This window comes from Calypte anna, chromosome 21 (genome assembly GCF_003957555.1).
Source record: "Calypte anna isolate BGI_N300 chromosome 21, bCalAnn1_v1.p, whole genome shotgun sequence".
Taxonomy (NCBI): domain Eukaryota; kingdom Metazoa; phylum Chordata; class Aves; order Apodiformes; family Trochilidae; genus Calypte; species Calypte anna.
Genome location: NC_044266.1, coordinates 661,974 through 688,434, shown reverse-complemented (window position 1 = coordinate 688,434; position 26,461 = coordinate 661,974). Strand labels below are relative to the sequence as shown.

Sequence of the window (26,461 nt, the reverse complement as noted above, 5' to 3'; positions counted from 1 at the left end):
CCCCCACAAACAATTGTGGGTTTTTTGTTTTGTTTTGTGTTTTCATCAGATTTGCCGTGGTGTCCTGTTCTGGTTTTTAATAGCCAAACATAAGCATCTGAGAGTAGTACAATTATCATGTTAAAAACCTAGAAATGTGCCAAACACATCAGTTTAGTTTTTCTTCACTGTGTTACCTAATTGGAAATACAAGAACTACAGATGACAATATGTTTTCTTTATAAGAGTTTATTGTCTTATATGTTTAAAAATAACAAAAATAAGATTCTGAAACTTGTTTTTATTTCACAGCCTAAACAAAATACAAACCCAAATAATACACCTTGGTCTTCACTGAAGGTGTTACTTGAATATATACAAAGTGTAATTTGCAGCAACATGGAACTCCTTGAAATATTTTGTCTTCTGGATGCACTGAACATGGATGTGACTGAATGGTCTCATATCAGGAGACCTTTCCCTGTCTCACAGACTTGCCTTGTTAAAGTATATGCTTTCTAGAGAAAATCTTTACAGTCATTTAACAAGTAAATCTCACGTTATTTCCACATCTAGCTTTTGACCAAGTTTAGTGTTGAGCAGGTGTCTGCTGGCCTACAGAAAGTTGCTAGAAATCTCTTTTGATACCAAAAGGAACCCATGGAAAAAACCCCAACAAACCAACCCAGGACCAGCACAGAAAGAGGATGGTAAGGCTGTAGGAATGGCTGCTCTCCTCAGAAAACACTTGGTGATGCTTACACAGCAAAAGGAGGGGCTGTGCTGCTGAAGGCACTTCTTGGGGGCTGAGGCAAACTTACCTGTGGAGGTTCCAGCCAGGATAGAAAGCTGACAGCCCTTCCTGAGAAATGTGCAGGGGTCAGGGGGTGGCTGGAGCCAAACTGAGCAAGCTGTGTCTGCTTAAACTTTGTGCAGTTCTCTGGGTAATCCAGCTGTTCCCTAAGATCTTCTTCCCTGCCTCAGTTGGCAACAAATCTCAGCCTGGACATCTCTTGTATTTCACTTCAGCAGTTCACCCCTCCGACAAAACACCAGTATTTGCTTTAAGGAGTGAACCCTGAGCAGCACATCAAACCCAGAGACACCCCAGATGGCTTTATAGACCTCCAGTCAGACCCAGCACTACAGGTTTTCTGCTTTTCCAGCTCTCCTCCACTGGATTTATGGTCTCTTGTTTCATCTCCTGTTAGAGGAAATGGTGAACTAGAATTAAAATGGGGGCAACTTGCCCTGGGACAAGACAAGGGAGCATTAACCACCCTGCAGCTAACAGTTTATGCAACTCTGCTAATTTTAGTCTTGCACGGAGCCAGGGCAGACGATCCCCAGAGCAGAGATGCTCAGCTCTCAGCTGAGGGCACCATGTGGCATATGGTTGCTAAAGCATCCTCCTAGCAGGGAGCTTTACATTCAGGGCTGAGCTGTTACAGTTCCCTCCAAGTCATAACTTTGAGGATTACTCACCCCAGCCATGCAAAAGCAGAGAATTTGCCTCCTAATTTAGATAGCTCCTGCAGCCTCTGAGTCAGCACAGTCTCACCCCCACTGGGGTTCTGTTTCCAGCACTTGTTTTACTTCCAGTAAGGTCTGAACCTCAGTGCTGGGCCAGTCACAGGCTGAGGGAAACATCCGTGCATGCAATTCAGCAGAGATAACTGCTGCCTATCTCAGCAGGGCAGCTTGGACCTGCAGGTTTGCAGCTCACAGATGTGTTGGTTGTTGAGCCTGCACTGAACTGTGGGACAGTGACATCTCACCAGAACTGCTGAGACCTGGAGACGTTTTTTGACCAGGATGCATCTGAACTGGTGACTGCAACTCCAGCTGATCTGTTCTGAAACTGCTATTTATAGCAGCCAGTGGAGGCTGAGCAGCATTGCATCACCCAGCAAGGGTGCTGATACAGAGAGCCAAGCAGCATTAACCACTGTGAGTAACCTGGGGTATCTTACACACCTTCAGAGCTTTGCAGGGAGCTCCTTAGTGGGCTACAGGAGCAGCTGTGGCACTTGGCTCTCAGACCTCTCCCTGGACCCCTTGGAACAGCCTCTGGCTGCTGTTCTGCCTCTGATACACCTCTTGGCTTATTGTGCCCATGAATACTGAGCAGAATGAAGAGTGTAGAGCCCCCAGAACAGCATTTGTCCTCTCTGGAGATCTGTGTGCACACTGGGGCCTGGAGAGCTTTACCCCTGAAGTAGTCTGTTCTAGGGAGGGATACAGATTGAAAGAACTGAAAACTAGTCACAAATTGGGGTTTTGCTGAAGCTCTCAAATGAAATAGCTTCATTTCAATAGGAGCTGGGTCACTCCTGGATTTCTGATTCAGAAGAAAGCTAAGGGGGCATCCACACCACCAAAATACTGAAAGTAGAAATAATAAAGTACAAAATCCCAGCAGAAGGACTGCCAGCTGTGCCATGGAGTGCTTGGTGCACCATGGGGTGATCCTTTCTGTGGCAGTCCCTGAAGCCCAGAAGAACCAATCTTGCTCAGGCCAGCCATGCCTCCAGGAACCCAGGGTGCACCAGCAATGCCAGGACAAGATGCAGAGCATGAGGGGAGACTCTGAGCCCAGCAGAACAGTCACAGCTCACAGCCAAGGAAAGGAGAACTCTACTCTGAGCCAGTGGATGAGGATCCAGGAATTGATACACACACACACACGTACACTGGGTGGCACACAATGATTTCTGTTGGTGCTCCTGGTTAGCCACCACCCTGGCATAGCTCCAGACAACAAGCAGGGTAACTTCCTCTCCACCTTACTCCAATGGGAGCAAAAGATGTTTTAAAGAAACACTACTAAGCAAAATACTTTATGAAGACAGATTCCTTTGTATTAGCAATCAGTCGAGGAAGGGCAGGGATCAGTTCAGGCACCCCCCTGCTGACCAAGGCATTAAAAAAAACAACTAAACAAACAAGAAAATCTCTCCAGCTTGGGAGGGGATAGGGAAAACAAGAGGGTGAAGAAGACAGTAAATCAAAAAGTGCTTCTAAGAGAAGCAGAAGGATAAAATCTTTCCTACAGTCTGAGAGCACTTCTATGCTATGGGCTGGAGAGGCAGCAATGGCCCCCAAAATGTAGGTGTCCTGCACACCTGCAAGCACCCTGCTCAGACATCTCCTCCTGCCTTTGCCTGTTCTGGGCAGTGTTGAATCCAGGACCCAGTTCCCAGGAGGAGTTTCCCATCTCCTCATTCCTAGTGTATCCCATTCTCCTTCAGCACCTTTCAGTAGTAGTCATCCTTCTTGCCACCCTGTATGCCTGCATGGTCCTGCTGGTCTTGGACAAGTTCCAGGTCATCATTGTCATCCACTTCACCTCCATGATCCTCCTGAGTGCAGAGGGAACAGCCAGGATGGAAAAAAAAAATAATCAGCAAGGCCTGGAAGAGGAGACACTACCTAGGAGCACACCTGGAAACTTAGGAAAACAGGGAAGAATCCATCTCTGCTGAGGACCTTCAGGCAAGACAAGACACAGAGGTGAGAAGCCTGTGTTGCCACAGTCAGCCTTTTCCTTTAAGCACATTTAATGCCCTGGCACTACAATGCAATTCTAACATTGCAGCCCTGTTGCCACTGCCACACGAGCAGCAGGTCCCCTGCACCCCCCACAAACAGGGCAACAAATCCCACCCGTGACCTGCAGCAGCCAGCACAGCCTCCACTGGCACGTTTTGGTCCAATATTGTACAAGCCAAGTTCTACACACAGGACAAGGGCAGGTCCTGCCATCAGCTTTGCCCACCCCTTGTGTCCCCACCCCAGCAGACAGCCCCAACTCTCCATTCCTCATCAAGCACGCTGAAACTGCAGAGAAAAAAGAGCAACATCACTCAAAAAGGGCAAGGAGAGGATGAAGAGGATCCTTCACCTCTATCCACATGCCCCAGAAGGCACCAGGGTGATCCTCTCTAGTGCTCATGCTCTCACTTTTCTCCTAGAGGAAAGCCAGCCTGTCACTGACTGCACAAGTCCTGAGGCTCTGGCACACAGCAGCTGGACCTGCTTGCACCCAAACAGGAGCAGTTCCTTCCTGGCAAGTGTGGCCCAACCAACACACCACCTCCAACCCTTCCCTCAGGACTGGGACTCATTCTTCTCTCCCCATACTTCTATTCCACTTGCTGCCTGTAACCCAACAGCCCCAGAAAGAAAGGACTGAGGAGAGGGAACAGAGCATGAAAAATAAAAGGGAGCTGCAGTAAGTGGGCTCCAGGTTTGTTCTAGACCTCATGGAGCAGGCAGAGACAAAACTGAAGTTGCTGCTCACATCTGGCTCCCTAAAAGCTGCAGCACACTGAGCTCCTGGCTACCAACACACCCAGGTAACAACCACACCAGAGAGGGAAAGAGGAAGAACCTTGGTGTCGTACAATTTCTTGCTCCTGATCTTCTTGATAGTCATCCATTGGCTCTTCCCTGGGCTTGGCAGCTCTGCCAGCATCCTGAAAAATACCAAAAGTCAGACCCTGTTGGCAGTGCCCCAGCCCACTTCCACCCCATGCCAGGGACACAGCTCTCTGGTCTTAGAGCCACAAGTCTGAACTACACATCGGGAACCGAGGGACAGTGGAGAGACAATGAGGACACCCTGACTCCATCTGTCCTTTATCCACCCAGCCTCTCCTCCCACCTGCTGGCAGCAGCCACCCAGAGCTCCTTACACAGTGGAGAGAGGGGCTGCAGGGAATCTACAAGTTACTTAGAGCAGAGCTTTAGGGAGCCCTATCTGACAGTCAGGTTTCATGTCACTAATTCTTTCCACATTTTCTCTCCTCCTGAGGAGATGTTGCTCTGCTGCTGCCAGCATCTCTTTCTTGTTTGCTTCCATTGGCCTGGATTTTTAAAATATATATATTTTTTAAACCTGACTATTAACCATGCTTTTAGAGCTTGACAGATAAAACACCCCTTTTTAAAACAAGCAACACTCAGCTGCTTGTCAAAACAAGCTAACATTTCCCTGATGCAGGCTGGCTTCAGAGAGCAAGGAGCACTTTACAAATTAAATGGATTCCATCTGCAAGCAGGCAAACCAGGAGGCTGAATCCTCACGTGTTGACACTGCTGCCAAGAGCTGCTGCATGCCCAGCCCTGACTAGACCCTGAGCACAGCCCTGGCTTATTGGCTCTGGTTTTGGTCCCTCAAGTGCTTGAACAGACACAGCAGGCAGGGCTGTGGGGTGAGCCAGCTCCTGTCTCTTCAGCCAGATGGGTGCTGCAAATGCTACAGGAAGGGTTGGCTTCAGCAAGCAGAGAGGACAGGGCCAGAACAAGTTCTGGTACTGACCAACCCACTGATTCTCAGAAGGTTTCTCCTGCCCTGCCATATGCCATGCAGTGGGATTATGGATCCATCCATGACCATGGCTGGATTTCCTTTGAGTCCTTAAGCTTTCTGCCTCCCCCCACTCAGAGCTGGGGACCTCTCTCTGGCCCCTTCTGGTCGCCCTCATGTCAATCACCTTCAGTGGCTTCTCCTTAGAGTCTTGTTTCATGCTGGGCTCCTTGAACTTCTCCAGACCTTCCACCTTCTCTTCAAAGTCAGGTCTCTCCAGCTCAGCTTCCTCAAATTCATCCTCACCTTGGTTATTGGGATCCTGGGCAGGATCTGCAGCATCATCTGGCATCTGGACAAGAAAAGTCTCTTGTGAATACCAAGGAGGCACCCCAAGGTGAGTCTGCCTTCACCAGTGAGCAGGAGGTGCTGGTTTGTAGCCCTCCAGTCACACCTCTCTTCAAGCATGTTAGTGGTTCTAAAAACAACCATCCCCCCTGAGTCTTTGTTATCCCTCTGAATCCCTCCACAACATCCCTCCAGGATGTGACAGAAACTTCTGAGAAAGCATCCACCCAAGAGGAACAGCTGGAATCTTGTTCCAAGCTGGGGTTGCACCCAGATGGCAGCAGCACTTACCATGGGCTCCTGGGCAACAAGTTCTTTCTGGGAACCCAAGTTCTCCTCTCTCTCAATCACTCCTGCATCTGCCAGGAAAAGGAAGAGTCACCAGTGCATGCTCTCAACAGCCAGTGTCATCAGCTGAGATTCCTGCTGGTGGGCAGCAGCTGCATTAACTCCATGCCCCGTGGGGATTTGTCTGGAGCTCCTGCAGGCTCCCAGGGTGCTCCCAGCACAGCAGCACCAAGCTCCCCCAGCTGCCAGAGCTGCTCCTTGTCCCCCAGCCTGGGGCACAAGCATGTGCTGAAGCACAGAGAACAGCACAGATGATACAAAGACAAAACCCAGCTCTGATTTCAGTCCCTAATCTAGATCAAGGTGCTGTAACACTGCCCAAGCTCAGCAGTGGCATGAGAGAAAAATGCTTTTGGTCCTCAGGCTCCCCCCTTGTACCTGCCACGAGGCCTTTTCAGGGTAGGATTCACTTTGATGTGAATCAATTATTCCAGTTCCTCTAAGGGGAGCTGCTGAAAATCAGGTCAGCAAGACATGAAATAACAGCTAAAGCACAACATGAAATAGCAGCTAAACATAGCTGTGGGAAAGCACAGGCACACCAAACCTCCTCTCCAGCCAGCACCTGCATGGAAGTTATTTGTGTTATCCAACTGGGAGCACTTCACCTGCAGAGAGGGAATGGAGCCAACAGCCCAGGAGGAAATCTCCCATCTTGGGCAATTTCAGCCTTTTCATCCAAGATGCACTTAGAATCATGGACTTTAATCTCTGCCCCAAGATGTCCCTCCTCTCTTCCAAATCCAGAGCCAAAAATCTACTATCAAGAAACAGGCTGAGACCATCTTATTCATGTTAAATAGGATGCAAGTCAGCATTTCAGATGAGATCCTTGCAGGAGTCTCAGCTCCCAGCTCCCCCTGCCTTACTGCAGCCACGACCACAGCAGAGGATTAGCTACCTGAAAAGCCACCTACTTAACATTCCACCTCAGTCTAGCAACACACAGAATCAGCATTAGTCACATTTACACTGCAGTGTCTCTTCTTGACAAAGGAATAGCTAAGGATCTCACAGGCTGTGCCCGTGTGTGCAAGAGAAATCGATGGTAGAGGCTGCTTCCTGCAACAAAATGTGTTTACTAAATGTTGACACTGGACAAGGAGGCAGAGACAAGATTCTGCCATCACCTGCATCATCAGGTGGGTTGTTCATGACTTGGTTTCATGGTGGGATGGATGAACTCTACAGCAAGTCACAGGTTTCTCCTGACCTGAGGGATCTGAGGAATCCTAACACCTCATTGCAAGAGCTGGCCTCCCACTGCCCACATGCAGCCTCTACCAGGCTTTAGGAGAGCTTTAAGTGCTCTGCTGGCTGACTGGAAAGTACCTCCAGCTGCCCTCTCATTCATTTGCTTTTAGCCTCCTCAGGAGAGTTGGAAATTTTTTTGCCCTGAGCGAGTTAGAAAAAAAACACTTCTAAAAAAATGAAATCAGTTCCAATGGGAGGGTGAGATGGAGTCTGGCAAAACCCAGGGATATTTGCCCCATTGGAAAGAAAAGGGAATTGCCTTAACTTCCACAGATTTTGAGCCTGCTGCCTTGGAAATGTGAGGATGCAGGACAACAGGGAACAAAGATGGGAAACAGTCCAGGCTTTTCACATGACCAAGGAGAACAAAAGCACAAGGATTTTCCAAGAGCTGCAAAGTTTCCATCAACACAAGCAGAAAGCTATTCTTGCTCCCTGCTTTCTTAGCACGGGATCAGGGAAATCATACCCATTTCGAGCTCCTCATCATCTGTCCTGTCCTTCTCACCCTCCTGAGGAGCTCTCAGATGCTCTTCCCCTCTCCTCTGACCAGCAGGCTGGGGGCTGCCACGCTGCAGCTCCTGCCCAGGCCTGGGGTCCAGATGAAGGCTCTGTGGGTAACTGTGCACTTGTTCTTCATCCATCTGGGTATTCGCTTTGTTAACTATGTCTTTCCAGCTGCAGAGAGGGTAGAAAACAAAACAGAACACCCCCCTCAGGAGAGGTTTCATAATGGCAAGCAGAGAAAAAAGAACAATGCCAAGACATGAAGAAGTTTGTCCTAATTTAACTTTTTGGCAAAACTAGCAGATTGCTTTGGTTATCTGCTTGAAACAGAACAGTTAACATGCCCCATCAGTACAAAATGAGTTTTACTTTATAAACACAAGTTATTGTAGAACTGCTTTAACATAACTTCCATGATACCAAACCATATCCACACAACAATGCATTCCAAGTCAACACTTGAAGCTTTTTAAAGCCAGAATACTGCCACCACAGGGAACTTTAAGTAAGAAAAATGGTAACTCAGCCTTCATCTTAGGTCTCCCCATTATAAAACCCTCACAATGCAAACTGGACATAAGACAGCTCATCTGGTATCTGCTGGTCTCAGCCACCCAGCACAACAGCCCTTGGCATCAGCTGCTCAGCCTCTTCTGTGCTCTGCTGGGCTCTGATATTGTTCTTGGCATTGACACCTCCCAGAGAAAGTTGGTTTCTGCTCTCCTTATCACAGATCTCATGCAGTGTAAGTAACAGTCTCCAGCTGCTCAGTCATTTCTTGATGACAGATCAAGGAAAAACAATGCACACACCAAACATCCCATAAGCTCTGTCCTTGCAGAAACCATTTGCCAAGCAACTCCAGGTTTGCATTTGCTGTTTCACAGGGCAGTGACACCATCCTGTCACTGAGCAGACTGATTCCTGTAGCTGAGGAAAGGCTGTTCGGTCATCAGGACTTCAACCCTCACCTTCACTTACACCCACACAAATCCCAACCCTGGGAGAGAGGGAGAACACCCCCAAAACACTCCCCTGCAGCAGCTCTGTGTGCCCATGCAGGTGTCACCTGCCAGGGCAGGATGGGCAAGACTTTGCCCTTTAAATAAGCAAAGCACAATCCCTGACCTTGGAAAATGATGGGTAAAGAGAACAAACAAATATGGCAGGAGAGAATGGATAGAATGAGGCTGAGTTTAAAATGAAATCCAGAAGTCTCCTCTACAGCTCAAACAAAGTGGATTTGTTTGCTCCAGCAAACTGAGCAGATATGACCTAGACACACATAAATAAGTTAAATGAGGAAGCACTATTTTCAGAGCCAGGTTTTGGATTCTGGCCAGGCTTTGATGAATTGCAGCCCCACAAAGACATTTTCTTCCTTTTGCAAACCACCCTCTGAGCACTGCTGAGGCAGTGAACACTTTCTCCTGTGCCTGCACAGCACCCAGTGCAACAGGATCCTGGGCCCCAGCTAGACTCCTTCAGCAGCACAAGTAACATTCTGTAGAATTTATCCATCCTGTGAGCTGCATGGAACAGGCAGGTTCACACCCTTCTCTGAACCTCTGCACTTTCAAGGGAATTCCCTCAGCTCTCCTCTCCCTTCTACCCCCAGATCAGGTCTGGAGAACACACTGTGCTGAGGGTGTCTGATCCTGGGTTGCAGGGAATTCTGATACCAAGGTCTCAGCTAATCTCAAAAGGTTAATAAGAACAATAAAAGCTTTCTCAGAGAGAGTCCAGGGGCCAGCCTGTACCATACCTCTGAGCCTGAACACTGAGAGCAGAAGGGAGTTTTGTGTCACCAACCTTTGCACTTGCCCCTCTCTGCTCCCTGTAGCATGGTGGTTGTCTGGCATCTGAGGGTTTTCTGCCTCAGAGGGTTGTTTCAGGTCAGATGGTGACAATCCTGGAGCCTGGCTTTCCTCATTGCTCCTCACCTGAATGTGCATCACCATCTTCAGATCCTGCAGAGGAGACACATCCATACTCAGTACACACAAGGACATACATGAGGCTCCCAATCCTATCAGCTACCTGCACATCTCCCTTGCACTTGGACAACCTCATGGACCAGAAGGATCCTTTGAAAAACAGACTCAGAAGGACTCCAGAACAAACCCACAATCCTGTCCAGCCAGCCTGCAGTCAAACATGTCCTTCTCTTTCCACAAAGCCAAGAGGAAATAACTTGGATCTCATGTGACCCAAGCTTGTCTAAGGTAGATGAATCTCCATAAAAAGAGGAACGACACAGCCACTTCTAAAAAAACCCCACACATTGCTATTTTAACAGTTACAGCAATTACAGTCTCACCACGCTGCAATTATTGCCATTTTTTCAGAGGTTTGCTTTCCAGAAGCTCACTCCCAGTCACCCCAGGAGGCAAAGGAGCTTCTTCTGTTATTTATTCTTTGCAGATCCATCAGGACCCAGGACAAGAACCTCAGTCTGCTGCTCAACCACAAACTCAGAGAGAACACGGGCCAGGAGTTTCCACACCAGGGAGTGTGATACCATTACAAATATCATCCTTTTGAGCTTGAAAAGCAGGAGCTACCCAGAGCAGGCAGGGTGCAGAGCTTACTGGGTTTCCATTTGGCAGACTGTTCATGGTGCGGGTGAATCTCATGAGGTGGCCATCCCCGTGTCTTGCTGGCCAGGCTGGCAGAGCCCCTGGCAGGGAGTTGGTGTCTTGCAGTGGGGCTGGATGGGTAAAGAGCACCTTGGGCTGTGGCCTTGGGCCATCGTTGCTGTATGGCTGGTGGCCCTGCAGCTGAGGGCCATCTGCCTGCTTCTGAAGCCCAGAGACCTGCGAGGCCAAGAGGTTCCCAGCAGGGTGATTCTCTTGATTGACTGGAAGAGCCTGCAGGGAAGAGAGGACAAGAGCAAGCTGGAGGAACAAGCTCAGTTCCCTCCAGATCAAAGCCCCTTGCTGAAGACCCACAGAAGCCCTGCAGAACTCTCCTCCTGGGGGTCTCCTGGGACTACCACACCTTCGGCCTTGCCAGCTGTGATGGGCTGTTGGGTGGTGCCATGGGCTGCTCCTTCAGCACCTGAGGCTGCTGCTGCCCCTTCCCAGCTCCTGCTTTGAAGCTTGGCATCTTCTGTAGAGCTTCCTTGAACTGCCTGAACTCTTCCATCTGGGTCTGAGGGGATAAGAGGGTACAGAGGAACCACACACTGCAACACAGTCAAACAACTCCTTGCTGGAAGCAACCACTCTTATGGCCAGCTCCTAAAGGAGATACATATTCCATGGATATGAAAGGCTGGAGATAATCCACCACACTAAGACCAAGCTGGTCTTCAGCTTTCCCTCCAGATTCCATGGATCTTCTGCATTCCCTCTTTGCCAGTCTCACATCTCATTTTATTGCTCATTTGAATGCTGGAATTTGACTTTGATTCTTAGCCTGATGCTACTGACTGCATGAGCCACTGACACAACTCCTGCCTTTGCCCAAGAACTGTGTCCTGGCTCTGGCTGGGTTTCTCCTCCTGGGCCTCACACACACATACCTTTGAGGTCAGCTTTTTCCTCCTGTGGAGGCCATTTCTCCACCCATGTGCTCATCTCAGCAGGGCTGACAATAATTGGTATAATCCTACTTGACAATTCAGTTTACTTTGCAAGGCAAATGAAAATTGATTCTCCTGGACTGCTAAGCAAATGCAACACTTTTCTCTCTACTGCAGCTTAATTTCTTCCATCTCCCACCCTGAAAAGTAAGGCTTGAAAAAGCTACTTAGGAAAAGCTCCCAATCTTACCCCTGTTATTTATAGGAAAGTGAGGGGCGAGAGCTTTTCGTATGCTTGCCAGGGTACCTGGAAATGGACCAAATTAGGGACTGAGCAGAGTAGGAAAGCTTCCAAGCAGCAAGGAAAGTTTAGCAGGAAATTAATTCCTGAGCAGGCTCTGTTGATTTCAATTCTTCCCCTGAAATTTGACCTTAAATTAACATTAAGAAAACAAAACAAACCTCAACAAAACGACTCAGCAAAGCCAACACAAAAGGAATGAGGAAAAGGAAGCCAAGAACAGTTCATGGGATACAGCCCTAGCAAGTAGGAGGCTGCTTCCAGTCAGAACAGGCTAGATGAAAGAAGAACTGGTACCCATCAAAAACCTGTCATGTTGTCTGTAGGCCAGCATGGCAAGCTGTGCATGCAGCACTTGGCTCCCTAGGCTTGGGCATCACTAGCCAGTGTTGGCCACTAACAGCCCTGTGCTGGTTACCTGGGCACTGAGGAGCTGAGAGTGGACCTCCTGGTGAGCCTTCCGAAGGAGCTTGCTCTCTTCTCTGAGTTTAAACACTGTGTCTGCAAGAAAAGGAGAACTTTGCATAGGAGAGCTGTTTTCACAAGTGTAGTATCTCCTCTCCTTACCATAAATTCCTCGTGACCTTGTAGATCTCTCCAAGCCCAGCCATGGAGTCACAAGGCACAGCTGCATTGTCCCCAGCATCTTCACAGCTGGGTCACCACCCTGAGAGCTGCCCCAAAGCTGGAAAGCAACTGGGACAGCCAAGAGAAGCTCCCAGCTGCACCTGGTAAAGCAATCCCTCTTGATTCTCAGAGGGCTTCTGCTTCCTCACCCTGGGGTGATGCTTTCATTTTTGCAACTGAACCTAGAAAAACTCCTCCAGTCCCATTTTATCAGCCCTGAGCACTGCCCACTGCTCAGATACCTCTTCTGTTCTCTGTTCCCCTCACCAACAGACACATCTTCCAACATGTGTCTCCTGAGGACAGGTTATTTCTAGGAAGCACTGGTGGGACCATGGAAAGAAAATGAGGCATTAGCAATGCTGCTGCTCCCTGCTTTGCCACCCCTCCTGAGGCTGTATTGCTCTTTTTTGTGTGGGCTGGTTACCAGCACTTCAGGGAAGATTTACTTGCCAGCTTTGAGCTTAAAGCACAGGGGAGAGATGGCAGCAAGTGAGCAGCAGCTTGGGAAGAGGGACAGAGAATATTAATATCTCAGCTTTAAGCTGATCTTCCTGATTAGCTCTCCTCTTTGCATTAGTGTTCTGATCATTATTCCCCTTCCTCTGGCAGAATTTGATTTCAAGAAGAGAGACAATGAAATATTTAAGCTTCACTTGCTTGTGCTCCATTCCCCCCTCCTAACCAGGAGTGCTGATCAGACACCAGGGTTGTGTTGATAAGAGGGGAAAAAACAAATTAACCAAGAGCAGATTTCCCTTTCCCAGACCTAATCTAAGTAAGAACAGATGTGAACCTTAAAAACCCCACAATCTAATTAAGCAGCAGGCTAAGTAGCAACTACTCTTTGGAAATTAAAGGGATCAACACTCCTTGTAATACTTGTACCATTAAATGCATTTTATATTCCTACATCATTAATTACAAAAAGCATGTTTAATTTGCTCCCAAGCCTAAGTGCTAGAATTTGCAGGATTCCAGTGGTATAGGAATTGTTTTCCAATGTCAGAAGTGTACAGAGAAGTGGAAAATGTGCATTGAAATAGATGGGCTGCCCAAATGTCATGATGTTTTACCTCTGCCACAAAAAGCATCCCTGCTGACTTCATGACACTCACTCAGCAGGGGAAGGAGAGGGTGAGGCAGGATCATCTGATGGATGAGCCTGTTGTTTCTGCCCCTTTCTCTGCCAGGTGTTTTCTCAGCTCTCCATTGCACTCACCCTGCAAGTTGGTGACTTCACTGTCCTTCTCCTGCTGCAGCTGGGCATATTTCTGGCTGTGGGTCTCCAGTGTCTTACGATGTTCCAGTTTCAAGCTGTTGTGCTGCAGCTGCAGGTCAAGCAGCTGCTTCTTGACATCTTCATGCTGGTTCTGAACATCAAAAGAAGTGACAAAGAGTCAGTACAAGCAGAAGAATGTAACTATTGGCAATTGCTACTCTAGTGCCTCTGTTTACTAAGCTGCTTGGGGAGATAGAAGAAATTTCTGGCCTTCTAATGAGGCTGGTAATCCCAGATACAGTGAAATATTCCTCATGTTCAGTGGCTCAGGAGGGATGTGAAATGCCAATTAAACTCTGGTCTCCTTGGAAGCCACTAAACAGGAGGCAGAACATGGTAGCAAGTCCACTCCTGCCTGATGGAGACTCCTTCCCAACTTCCCTGCACAGCCCCTGCAGTGTGAGCAGGACAGGCTGTAGGATTTGTTGGTAGCAAACCAAGTGCCTGTGGAACACTGCACAAATCCTCTCAGCAGACCCCAGACTGTTACAAGCAGGACAAAACCTCATCAGATAGAAGTGGGCTGAAGAGATGCTCTCCTCTCCCCTCTGGCAGAGCCCAAGAACAAAACATGCTGATGCATCCTTTTGCTCAGACCTGATGAACCAGAATTCACCTCCTTTTTTTTGTTCCCATGGTAACCCAGAGAGTCCTTTCCCATTTGGTTTGTCAACACCAATTATGTATGCAGATTGATTTGCTCCCAGGTGAACTCTGTCCCTTCCACACAATAGCTCTTCAGCACTCAGGCAGCAATTTCAAACAGCCTTCCTGTATAAAACCATCTTTTTTAAAAAAATCAAATAAAAAATCCCCAAACCTTTAGATGCTATTGATGATTGCATTTATTCCCAGCATAAAAAAATGCATTTGTGGGCCAGGCTTTGTCCCCTGGAGGGATTATCCTCCACTCAAAGGAGAGCAGTAACTGTGCTCAAAAAATACATGTAATGTAGAGGGAAAAGCTATCAGTATGGAGGGGTCCCAGGGACAGAACAAAGAGGAGAGACAAGGATGTCAGGTTAATCAGATCACAAGACCAGAAGGGAAAGGATGAAAATAAAAGATTGCTTCTTTGATTTGCAAAGACAGTAGGTACTTACAGCTCTCATTAGAGCCACCAGCAGAAAAGCACTGCAGAGGAGCCACATCCCTAAAATAATGTTGATATTAAACACCTCAGAAGGCACCAAGTTAGCAAGTGAGAAATTATTTTAGCTAGAAATTCTAAGAAATTCAAGGATTTTTTTTAATTCCTCATCAGCTCAGGTCTATTAATTTCCAGCCCATGTTCTGTCTGGCAGATGACGTGCTTCATGTCTGTCCCCAGACTGCTCACAGTCAGGGGAAGGGGGGGAATATTCACCCTCTGATGGCAGCAGGAAGCTGAAGAGAGAGATAAGAGCCTTGACCAAGGTCACAGAAAGCACCTGAGGCCCAGCCTGGTTCATGAAGCACATGGAGCACCCTTGCTGGTTTCTAAGGAAGGCTGTGACCAATGCATGCAAACCTCAGGAGGAGTCTAAAGATGATGTAGTTGTTGTAGGAGTTTATTGTAGCTGCAGGACAGGAGGTCTGGAACATGCTACATGTGATTGTTTTTCAGAGAAGCAACTTAACTCTGGTGAGGGTCCTCACCCTTCACACCCAAATCTGCAACTGGGGAATTTGTATCCTTCAGGAAGCCAGCCAGCTGGTGTTCTGAAAACCAGGAGAAAACCAGGAGTCCTTCAACTCAGCTGTGTGGATTTAGGTCAGGGGAAGACAAAGAAGAAAATAAAAGACTACCTCAAAACCATGGCTGGCAGCAATCTGCCTCCTGGGACACATCTCCCCCCCTACTCCAGACACAGAAGTGTTTCTCATAGCCTCAGAAATAGTTAGAAGTTGAGCTAAATACTGCTTTTTTTTGAGGAGGGGGGGGACTGAAATCTACCAGTCTGCAGTCCCAAGGGCTGTGCTGTCTTTCAGCAGCTGTAAATGCAGTTAAAAATATAGATGACTTCCCCTCACAATAAAAGGAAGCAGGAGAAAGGGAGCTGGGATGAAATGCTCTCCCTGTCCCCTTGAGACAAGCAAACCAGAGCATTCTGCTCAGACTGCAGTTGCCATGAAGAGGAACATTACAACTGTGAAACGTTCCCAGAATCCACAGTGCTGGATAATACCCAAGAGACAGAACTGTACTTCCCTTTTCCCGAAGTTTGAATCCAAAAGCCAGGCAGCTGGAGGTCCAGCTCTGCTCAGGAAATAGAACCCAGTGGTGAGGAGGGCTGCTGGAACCTCGCCCTCTTTCTACATCCCAGAATTAAATTACCATTTCACTGCCAGCCCTCTAACTAAAAGCACTTCAGAGCCACCATCACCAGCCACAGTTGCACTGCTCTAATGACAGCAAACTCCAACATCAAGATATGCTTCAGATGGGGCATGTGATAAGCCATAAAATGCTCTCAGCCACCCCCCTCCAAGCCACTTACATGGACTGGAGTATATTGTATCAGCCCAAAGGGCAAACTACAATGAATAGACCTATTTTCACACTGAGAGACCCAGAATAGAACATGCTGAACAAGAGAAGTCCTGTGTGATAAACTGCACAAAGGGTGCCATTGAAAGGAGGTATAGGTGAAGGCTGTAACCTGATACAAAGCCCAGCAGAATAAATAGGAAACTCCCATGAACCTGAATAGTCAGGAAGGAATGTAGATCAACACTCAGGGTGGTCCCCTCCCTCCCTCCCTGCTGGCAGAGGGTGCAGGAAGCCCTGGGTCTCTCCTGGGCATCCCTGGTAATAGAAAACAGGGACTCTCCTTCCAAGGACCCTTCTGTAATGGTCAGTATGTGGAACCAGATCCTCCCTTACCTTCAGGATCTTGTGCTGGGAACTGAGGGCTCCATATCTGTTCATGGAGTCTTGCTGGGAAGAAAAAGATTGAACAGTGCTGTTAGATTTCAGAAAAACCTAAGGCAGGGAGGAACACAGAGGAGCACCTCACCAGCACTGCATCACCAGCAAGGTCCCACCAACCACCCCTTCCCAGGCAGGCACACACAGGGTGACTGGGAACAAGCCCACCAAGGTGACCAGCAGGACATGAGCCTGAGCACAGCTGGAGGGGAACTCTTTCAGAATAACCCAGCCACCAGCTCCTTAACAGCATTCCTGATTCACATCCACAGGAGTTTTCCCCAAGTCTTTCTCTTTTCTATCTAAGAGGGGCTCAGGACTGGGACAGAACCCCCCAGCAAGCTGAGCACTCTGCAGCAGCTGTGGAGGAGGCAGGCAGCACCAGAGCCAAGGCTTTCACCTACACACAAAAGCTGCACCACTTAACAAAAAAAAAAAACCAACCCACAGGTCAACTGATGTGGTAAGGACTCAGCAAATGAGCACAAGCTGCAAGGGAGCTGCCCAGCCATCAAGTGTTCAGATGTTCACCCATGAGTTTCCTCTGTAATTGGGTGACATTCACCCACAGATGAGCAGGGGAAGAGCAGTTCCTCAGCTCCAGCACCTCATCAAGAGATGCTCTGAGAAAGGAAAAAAACCAGCATTATAACTCCCAGGTTGTCCCAGGTTGGGACAAAATGTTCCTTCCTCACCTCTGCTGAAGGGTCCTTTTCCCTGCTGAATGGGAAGCCAGGAGCCTTGGCATTTCCCACCTCACAGCTTGACTGTTGATACTGCTCTTGTTCAAATGTGCCCCATCCTCACTAATTTCAGCATCAATACTTTTGTTTAACCAAAAACATTCTGCTTTGTTCCCTGTGCTACTGGGTAAATGGCAGGAGGCAAACTCCAGCCAGGCCACCTAATGAGGAGGGACAGTTGTGTGCCTGTCTTTCACAGGCTTTTCACATCCCAGGGCCAGCAGCAGTGGAGCTCAGCCTTTGGGACACAGCCAGGTGACACCATTTCAGCTGCAGAAATGGGGACAAGCCAGTTTGTCACAAGGCAGGGCCCTGGGAAGAGCTTCCCTTAGCCCTGGAGTGCACAGGGCCCTGCAGAGCCATCAGCTGGCTGGTGAGTGTGCATCCCAGCAGGGACATGTCCCCTGGCCCTGGACCAGGACAGTGCTGAATGGAGGATTCATGACACATCACCTGAACACACTCCCTTTCAACTTTGCCACTCACAGGCTGGTGGAAGCCATCTGACAATCCCTGGAGACAGAAAACAATAGATATGTTTTCCCCAAGGCCTTTCTCCTCCTTGTCCCCTGTGATGTGCCTTGCACCCAGTTTCCCCAGGACCCTTCTGTACCATGACACAGAAATTCTCTTTTCTGACAGCAGCACAGGCCCCCCTGCTCTCAGAAGAGCTCTAGCACTACACAGTCTTTCCTTAAGAGGAGGCAAATCCTCACAGACCACAGCCTTGCAAGGTGGTGTCAGCCAAAGTTCACCTCCTGCCATACACACTTGTACTCTTTCATGCCCTCCAGACAGCAGCCCTGGCCTCTTGACTCTGCTGGTACCAGAAAAATCTTTACCATTACTACACCCACAGGCTCTGAGGAACAAGCCATACCTTACCTTCTCCTTGTTGAGAGCTTCCTGAGCTTCTAGTTTATACACTAAAAAATCTAGACACAGAAGAAGAGAAGAGAATTGAATCAGCTGGAGTTTGACAAGGATCTGGTTTATAATTTGGGGTGAGGGGGGGAATGGGAAGGAGGAAACCAGCCTCTTGCTGAGCAGAAGGCTGGAGCTCAACATGCTGAAATGCAGATGCTGCTAGGACACTCACTACTCAGTGTCCTGAGTTTTTCCATGAGCACTGTCCACCCATCTAGGCCCAAATGTCCTTCCCTTCCCATTCTACAGGCAAATCCATTGGGGACTTCCTACTTTATCACACAAACAGCTCCACTTTCTTATGCTTCATGGTCTTAAAATATCCTGCATGTCTAGATCTGCTTTTGCACATCAGCTTTAAAAGACCTGGCAGTCTGGATTGTCCATGCAGTGATGCTCACATCATGAAGCACTTGTAGAGCACAGCATTGCAGATCACTTTTATTAGAAAGTTTTCATATTTACAAGAAAAAAGCATGGTCTCTTGTCAGCTTTAGTTACCACTTAAGGTAACTCAGATACCACATCATGGGCACTGTTACTCACAGAGTAGGCTGAGGAGCTGTGCAGGAACACAAGGGAACAGAACCCACCTCCCAGCACCTTCTGGGCAGTGCCCATGTCAGGTAACTGTCCTCTAAGCAGAAGGGATGTTCAGTAACACACACATGGCCCTGGAGGCAGAAAAGCCTTTGGGTACAACACCCACCTCTCCCCCAGGAGCTGGCTGTCAGCACTCACCTTCCTTTGTCTTCTTGTGTTCCCCTCTCTCCTTCTGCAAGGATCTCTCCAGCCGGGACCTGTGCTCATACACAACTTGGGAAGCAGAAAGAGGCAGAGCATGAGATAAACCCTGACATTTTTGCCCACTTTTTCCCCAAAACAGGCCTCTTGCAGGTCATGCCACCAGGGGGACATGTAAGACCCTGAATCCTGCTGTGGACCTGGCTAGCAAGTACCCAAGAGAGCAGATTTGGGAAAAAAGAACCCTTTCTGCTTTAAAATGCCTGCAGCACTCTGGGTTCCTAGGCTAAAGGACACAGGAGCTCACAGGTAAAATCCAGTACAAAGAAACCAACAGTCCCAAAATACCTGTGGATACCTGATGTCCTGAGCACTGAAAGGGCCAGGGCCAGATACAAGCTCTCTGTACTCCTTTGTCAGCTGTGAAGAGATAAGGTCTGGAGCAGGGTTGGGACAGCTGCACAGGAGACAAGGGATATTCCTGATATTACACACCAGACTGTCATCCTGTGAGTATCTGCACTCAGGGCTTGCTGCAGATGCCAGTGGCTGAGCTGTGTATTTGCAGGCTAAGGCCATTACCAGGTTCAAGGTAGCCAAAGCTTTCCAGGTCACCTCTTCTTTAAAGGCATCAGCAGGACACAGAAGAGACATTTTCTCCTCTTTCACAACCCAACCATTAACTGGCCCCTCAGGCCACTAAGGCAAAGGAGATGAGCAGCTCCTTCAGCCACTGCACACAAAAGAGCATCTGTACTCTGCACAGGAGCCAGGAGGGAGAGGGATGAGGCTGCTTTGGGCAGCAGCCACATGACAAATCAAAGTGCCAGAGAAGCTTCCTGATGGATGGTGATTTTAATCCACCCTGATGCCTGAATGCTGACCAAGAGCTTTCCCCAGGTCCAGCACCCAGCTGCAAGAGGCTCCTCCAGCCCCTCTGCACAGGGAGTGAGTGGGGTGGCAAGAGCAGGGGGGTGAGAAAAGGAACCTCCTGTGCCTCCTCCTGTACTGAAATAAAGCACAAACAGATAAGTTTGTTTTTCCTGGACCAGGCTTGTTTTAAACACTGCAGGTACAAAGACTTTGTTTGGGGCTCAGTCCCAGCCCAGCCTGAGGAGCTGTTTTCAGGCACACACACCTCCAGGCTGTCTCTCCTCACCCACCTTATTCCCTCTGTTACTTTTGCCCTCCCTCAGGGAGCAGGAAGGGGCAGTGTCCTAGGTCAGGCATTCCTATTGTCACCAGCCCTGCTACCTCCTTCCTTCTCTTTGTTACCATCTCAGTTGAACACCACAGACATCCCAGTGGTGAAGATGCTTCCCCTGGGCTGGGCCCCTTCAATATTTTCCTTTGAAGTGAGGAAACTACCATCTTCTCCAAACCATTACTGTAGAAATATTTGTTTCCAATCAGGAAGGACGTTTTCCCTGGCTGAGCACACTGGTAAGCAGCAAGCCCCTCACTGCAGCTGTCCAAGTGTCTACTTCATAACAGCTTTATTTTTAGAACCACTTTTCCCAACTGACTACTCAGATGTCACCCTGAGGGCTTCCCCAGCCCAGCTAAGCACATAAAGAGACTGTGGGTGCTTCTTCACTACGTGCTAAAAAGCCTTGTTGAACAAAACTGTCATCTTAAGAACATCAGCTACTTCCTACAGGATCTGTGAGCTCCAAGCACTCATGTTTCTGCCACAAGCATCTCACTTTCCTGCAGCCTTATCTTAGCAGAGCACCTGAGGACAAGGCTTTGATGTGATGGGAACCTGACCCCAGCAATGAGAAGTCCTGGCTGCTGGGGATGCTGCTGATCTCACAGAGTAAAGGGGAAGCTACAGCACAGCCAAGCATCTCTAGCAATGGGCTGGTGCTGACACCCAGAACCACAAATCCCACACAAGCACCACACAGCAGGAACTGCTCCATAGCAGAGGCTGTTTATTCCAAATTTATCCCACAAGATCTGGCTCTCCTGACACTTTTTTTTTTAAGACAAGCTGAAGTAACCTCCAGTGACTAGAAACTGAGAAGTTGTAATCTCTCCTGCCATTTTTCCAGGTCTCCAGAGCCCCGAAAAGGTGGGTTCAGCTTTACACAAAGCAGTCAGTAAGTGCTGCAATGAAGAAGTGACCCTACTTTGTGTGGAATACAGCAACAACTTAGCAGACCAAAATGGCCCTGTAGAGCTGCAGAGGACAAGAAGCCAGGAAGTCTTTAACAATTTGCAATTACAAGAGAGAATGGAGGGTGGTCAGTGTCTAAATCCAGGCTGGAATTCAGCCAGAACTCAAGAGCTGTCACCTGCTGCCAAATGAGCTAAAAACACAGAACTGGAACTGCTGAAACAATGGAATCCCTGGCAGTGCCTGGCCTTTGGGAAAAAAAGAACAGGTCAGGCCATCCACAGACTTATTCTCATTTTTAATAGATCAGAACACAGGGTGATTGTGGGAAGGTGTTGCCTCATATACCCCCAGAGTACCAAGATAAACATCTTCCAGGAAGAGTTTAAGAGATCCATAGAGGGAGAGTGATTCCAGTCTTGCCAAGTCCCAGGTTTTATTCTCTTTCTGTTGGAGTGGTTTCACTTTACCCCTGCCTGGGAAAGCCAGGGGTGGATGCTGGCTCCCAGCTTCCATGGAGCAAGGCAGCAGAGGTGTCATTTGCTGCTCTGCCCCTCCTAAAGCTCCAGGCACAGAGATGAGCCAGGCACAGAACACTGACTGCACTGTGCTCCTCACTGATAATCACCCACAAAAAACTTGCTCCCCTGTCTCTCTCCATGTTAGAGACATCAAACCCTCCTGCCAGTCTCCATCCTGTCACAGCACAGATAATCACCCCTGGCACCAGGGCTCAAGAATCATCTGGAGCAAAGGACAAGAGGAGCAGAATGAACACCAGACCCATCATAGCTCCCCCTCCTGATCCAGAGAGACAGCAAAGGAAAGACATTTTGGGTAAAAGACACCCAATGGTGAGGACAGGAGTGCTGCATCCTCACGCTCAGGCACCCCTCCATCCCAGACTCCAGGGTGATGTGCCACTCTCAGGCCACACCAGGAGCCTCAGACAGACATGGGTGGCACTCTAAACACACCCTTCCTTCCCATCACTTCAAAGAGTGATGGTTGGTTGTGAACTGACCAAAATAAAATCTCTCTAGTTTCATCCAGAACCTCCTGGCTGCAGGGAGCAGATGAGAGAAGAAGATGAGATCCACTGCCTTGTGCACAAGCAGCAGTAGCAGCAGATGGGACAGGCAGTGCTGCTCACTCAGCTCTTGGCCCAGCTCTTCACTTCCAGGCTGTATTTGCAGAGGCCAATTCCAGGCATGCAGCAGAGGGGCAGGGATGGAGCTCAGACCTCTCCTGGGTTCAGCACCAAAGCAGTTGAACTGGCAGCAGCACTGGGGTGACTGACACTGCCATGACCATGGCTCCTGCCCACCCGTGGCCAGGGTTCTCCACCAGCCAAACCCAAAAAGAAGCTCTGCCTCTGTTAGAACTGTTGGACAAGTAAGTGTCTTCTCAAAATAAAATGGGTATCCATGGAAACAACTGTATTTAGGAATGGGAGGACTGACACGAGGGTTAGAAACCCCAGCAACAGGCACAGCTCTGACACTCAAATGTTTTGGGTGGCAAAAGTATTATGAGGCTGTCCCAGTTGTTTGCTTGAGCCTGGTGTTCCCCAAACTGGGGTTCCCTCAGGCCACCACTGTCATCCCACTCTGCAGAACCAGCTCCTCTCTCCCAGAGAAGCAAGAGATGTTGACACACCAGAAAGGAATGTGGGCTAAGTTCTGCCCTGCTGATCCCTGCATCCCAGAACCACAGGACAAAGGTGGAAATCCCAGTGCCTGGGACTGCAACACACCAGGAGCTGTTTGACTGCACTGATTAAAAACAAATGGAAACAAACTGTAACACAGTGGCAGGGAACCTATATACATATATAAATATTTACACACACTAGATCAATTCACAAGACTGATTTTTTTTCCTAAAGCATGTTTCCTTCAGAGACAAAACACCCCACACTCTGCTTTCCTGGTTTACAGGTGGAAATGCCCTGCCCTGAGCACAAGAAACCTCTGTACAGTGTTAGGTTTGCATCACACCAAACCACCAGGGAAGATTCAACCCTAAATACGTTGAGTCAAGGATGTGCAGAATTCCCCAGAATCAGCATTGCTGGAGATGTCACCAGAGGTCAGCACAGGTATCCCAGGTTTGATTTTAGCCTGAGAAAGAGCTCTGGATTGAAACACCATCATCTAAACCCATTGCCTTGAAGAAAAAGTGTCAAATTAATCTTTTGACCTTGAGCCACCGAATCCACAGGCAAGCAATATTTTGTCCACATAAAAACCATTCTGTGGGCACCTGCAGACCCAACTTGTCCTCCAGCATTACCCACACAGCTGCTGACTACCCAAGAGTGGATTCCCACCAAACCTCTCTGCACATCCCTCTAGAGACTGGAAACCTAGTGACAGGTGCTGGGAAGGGAGGACAGAATGATAAACCAGAAAGTAAGAGTTCAGCAGTGCAGTAATGTGTCCTCAGCCTTCCCATGGGCCTAAATGTCATTTTTCCTCATTTATGCAAGAAGGACAAGTGAAGAGGGAAAGGGAGAGGGGTAATATCCCTATGATGTTTGCCTCCTGGTCTGCTGGCAGCACTTGCCAAAGGCACCAAGTGCTGGTCAGTGGGCTCAGAAAAGCCATTTTTCCCTCCTCCCCCCCCCCTTTTTTTTTTAGCTCTGTGCTGCAGCACCTATCAGCCCCACAGAGGCCAGTTTTTAGTCACAGATCAGTCTCTCTCGAGAAGATCAAAGGCAAAGGCAGTGGCCAACATGACAACAAACTTTCCTCCAGGACCTCTTGTCTCTCTCTCTGCTCCCTTCCCAGACAGATGCTCCGGCAGGCTGGAGAGCAGAGCCACAGCTGGGAGCCTCTCTCAGCCCTATTTGCATTTTTACAGCTTCACGTTTAGGATGAGATGGGATTAATCTTTACGACCGAAGGGAAAGTACAGGGAGAAGCAATGGACTCGATGTGACGCAGCTGAGCTCACCAACCCAGCACACTACAGTCCCCATCCTGCAATTAGCAGCACCTCCGATTCCAGGCTGTGCTAATTTCAGGCAGCAAAGGGGAGACGGGGAAGGAAATTGGCCACAACATCTTCTGAAAGCCTTTAAAAGCCCAAAGCTGGACCTCACCCCACCGAGGCACCCTGCCCGTGGTGGGGCCGTGCAGCAAACCCCCCGGGAGGTGATGCTGGGGGGAGAGGGGGACAGTGGGTGCACCCCAGAGCCCATCACTTACCTTGGAGCTGGGCAGACAGAGCCTCCTGCTGCTGTTTGTATTTCTGGGCCAGGGCTTCGGCGTTCCGCACCTTCTGCTGCAAGTGGTTGTACATGAAAACTCCCGAGCCCAAACACGCCACAGTCACCAGACAAAACCCGGTTTGCAGAAGCCCCTTCTGCCTCCTGGAACACATTCCCGTGCCCATGCTGGGGCCGGAGCAAAGCGATGGGGTGGGCGCTACCTCCCCGCCGGGGCTAAACCATCAGATTCTTGTTACCCACCAGCCCGTTTCCTCCGCAAATTGGCAGATCCCTCCCGCAAGATGCGATCAAAGTCTCGCCTTCTCTCTTTCCCAGCCTTCAGAGAAGCCGAAAACGCTCCAGCAAGATTTTATTCCTCATTTCCCAACGGAGAGAAAAGCAACACAACCCCCGGTGTCCGGGGAGGAGCAGCCCGGCTACCGGCAGCCGCATCCTCCGCCTGCCAACCGCTCCGGGGGACCGGGGGGCGAGGGGAGAGGCGAGGAGGAGGAGGAGGAGGAAAACTTTTGCTTCCCATGTGCTGCAGCGGAGGGGAGGGGAGTTGGGGGGGGCAGGAAGGGGGTACGGCCGCCTTTGGCTCTGCCCACCTCCTTTCACCCCCCCGGCAGCACCGACCGGAAAAAATAACCCGTCGGGACAAGCAGCCCTTGGGCCCCCTCCCCGCCCGCAGCCCGAGGGGAAGCGGCGGCCCCGGGGCCGGGAATCGGGCCAGGAAATCGGCGGCGGCGGCATCCGGGCTGCGGCGAGCCCGCCCTCCGGTGGGCAGGGGGACACCGGGGACACCGGGGACACCACGGAGCCCCGGAACACCGCACACCAGCCCGGGCTGCTCCGAGCTGCAGCACTGCTGGGATGGGGCAGCCCCGGACAGGGACTCGGCACCCTCACACCATAGAATTCCTTCCTAATTAACTGGTATCGATCCTAATCCTTGTCAGAAGTCCCTCCCCAGCTTTCCTGAAGCCCCTTTAGGTTCTGGAAGGTGCTCGAGGGTCTCCCCGGAGGTCTCCAAGCTGCACAACCCCAACTCTCAGCCTGTCTCCATAGCAGAGGTGCTCCAGCCCTCTCATCATCTTTGTCACCCTCCTTGAGCTCTTCAAATGATTAAATTAAAACCTCAGGGAGTTGTTTTGTTGTTTGATTTTTGTTTTCTTTTAAAAAGCAGGAATTTCTTTTTGGGAAAGCCGATCAAGGCATGAGGACAGCACAGAGAGAAGGCTGCAGGATGAGTTAGGGTTTTCCCAGTGCTGTAGGCAGCAGAGCCTCTCTGCCCTTGAAGTGGGCTGTGGTCCTCTGGCAGAGCCCATCTGCCTCCATCCAGGTGTGTGATGCACAGCCCTGTTGTTAGCAAATAGCCAGGAACAGGAGGGAAAAATCCTATTTCCCCAGCCCTGGAAACATCCAGGGTTAGGTTGGATGGGGCTCTGAGCAGCCTGATGGGAGCTGAAATGTCCCTGGTCACAGCAGGGGGGTTGGACTCGGTGACCTTCAAAGGTCCCTTCCAACACAAACCATTCTGTAACTCAGTATTTCAGAACCTTTGGAGCTCTGCCCATGTTCTGAGCTGAAATTTGCTATTTAAGACCCCTTGCCTGCACCAGCAGCCCAACTGTCAGGTTGGCTCATCTCTTATCTCAGCTCCTCCAGAATTCTGCCAAGTTCCATATTTCAGGCATCTGGGGAATAAGCAGCAACCATAACAATTAATTCTTCAGCAATTCCCCTCTAAGAGTCATGCACAGGTTTATAAATATTAATCAAATGAGCTTTACAGTACTGGTGGGAAATAGCTGAATGGCATTCCTTAACTTGGGGAAACTGAGGCACAGCATTCCTATGAGGTTCTGATTTATCCAAAGTAAGTAAGTGTTTGATGCTGGGTTTTGTGGTGGTTTTTTTTTTTTTTTTCAAGCATTTTAAGTGGATTTTGTATGGTTTTTGAGGTGCCTGCCAGAACAAGGGTGAGACAGCCCACTGGAAATCAGGTGATTTGGCCAACAGTCCTGCCTCTGAGCACAGCTTCCAGAAAACATTGCTTTCCTTAATGAATTAACTAATTACTGCAGACTTACTGCTTAGCTCGTCCTTAAAAATAATATATGATGCTCTGGGCAGCCTTTGTCTGCCATGGACTCTTTGCCTGTAGGACCAGGGGTAATCTTGTTGCTGACTCACATACCCTGTGCTCAGGACACTCCACAGAAGGTGTGCATCAGGAGCATCCCTGCCCAGCTGGTTTTTTACATACTTTTACATACTTCAGCATCTCTTCAGGCTGTTTGTCAGAAGCTGGAAT

General features: G+C 49.2%; 1 protein-coding gene across 3 annotated transcripts; it reads right to left on the bottom strand.

Annotated features, from left to right (window-relative positions):
- Positions 1-222: 222 nt before the first annotated feature.
- LOC103537341 (Golgi integral membrane protein 4) lies at positions 223-24,839 on the bottom strand. 3 transcript variants are annotated; one of them, XM_030463774.1, is made up of 15 exons: positions 24,143-24,839; positions 18,806-18,880; positions 18,023-18,072; positions 16,350-16,403; positions 13,424-13,574; positions 11,993-12,075; positions 10,748-10,900; positions 10,339-10,617; positions 9,560-9,717; positions 7,710-7,918; positions 5,930-5,997; positions 5,478-5,642; positions 4,386-4,457; positions 3,234-3,341; positions 281-1,183 (listed from the first exon to the last, which is right to left on the bottom strand). In XM_030463774.1, exons 1-14 carry the CDS (start codon positions 24,327-24,329, stop codon positions 3,237-3,239), a joined length of 1,809 nt encoding a protein of 602 aa, XP_030319634.1. In that variant the 5' UTR covers positions 24,330-24,839; the 3' UTR covers positions 281-1,183; positions 3,234-3,236. The 3 variants fall into 3 exon arrangements, with proteins under 3 accessions (XP_030319635.1, XP_030319633.1, XP_030319634.1); XM_030463775.1 differs by having other exon boundaries at positions 223-3,341; positions 4,373-4,457; XM_030463773.1 differs by having other exon boundaries at positions 223-3,341; positions 24,143-24,838.
- Between the last annotated feature and the right edge of the window lie 1,622 nt (positions 24,840-26,461).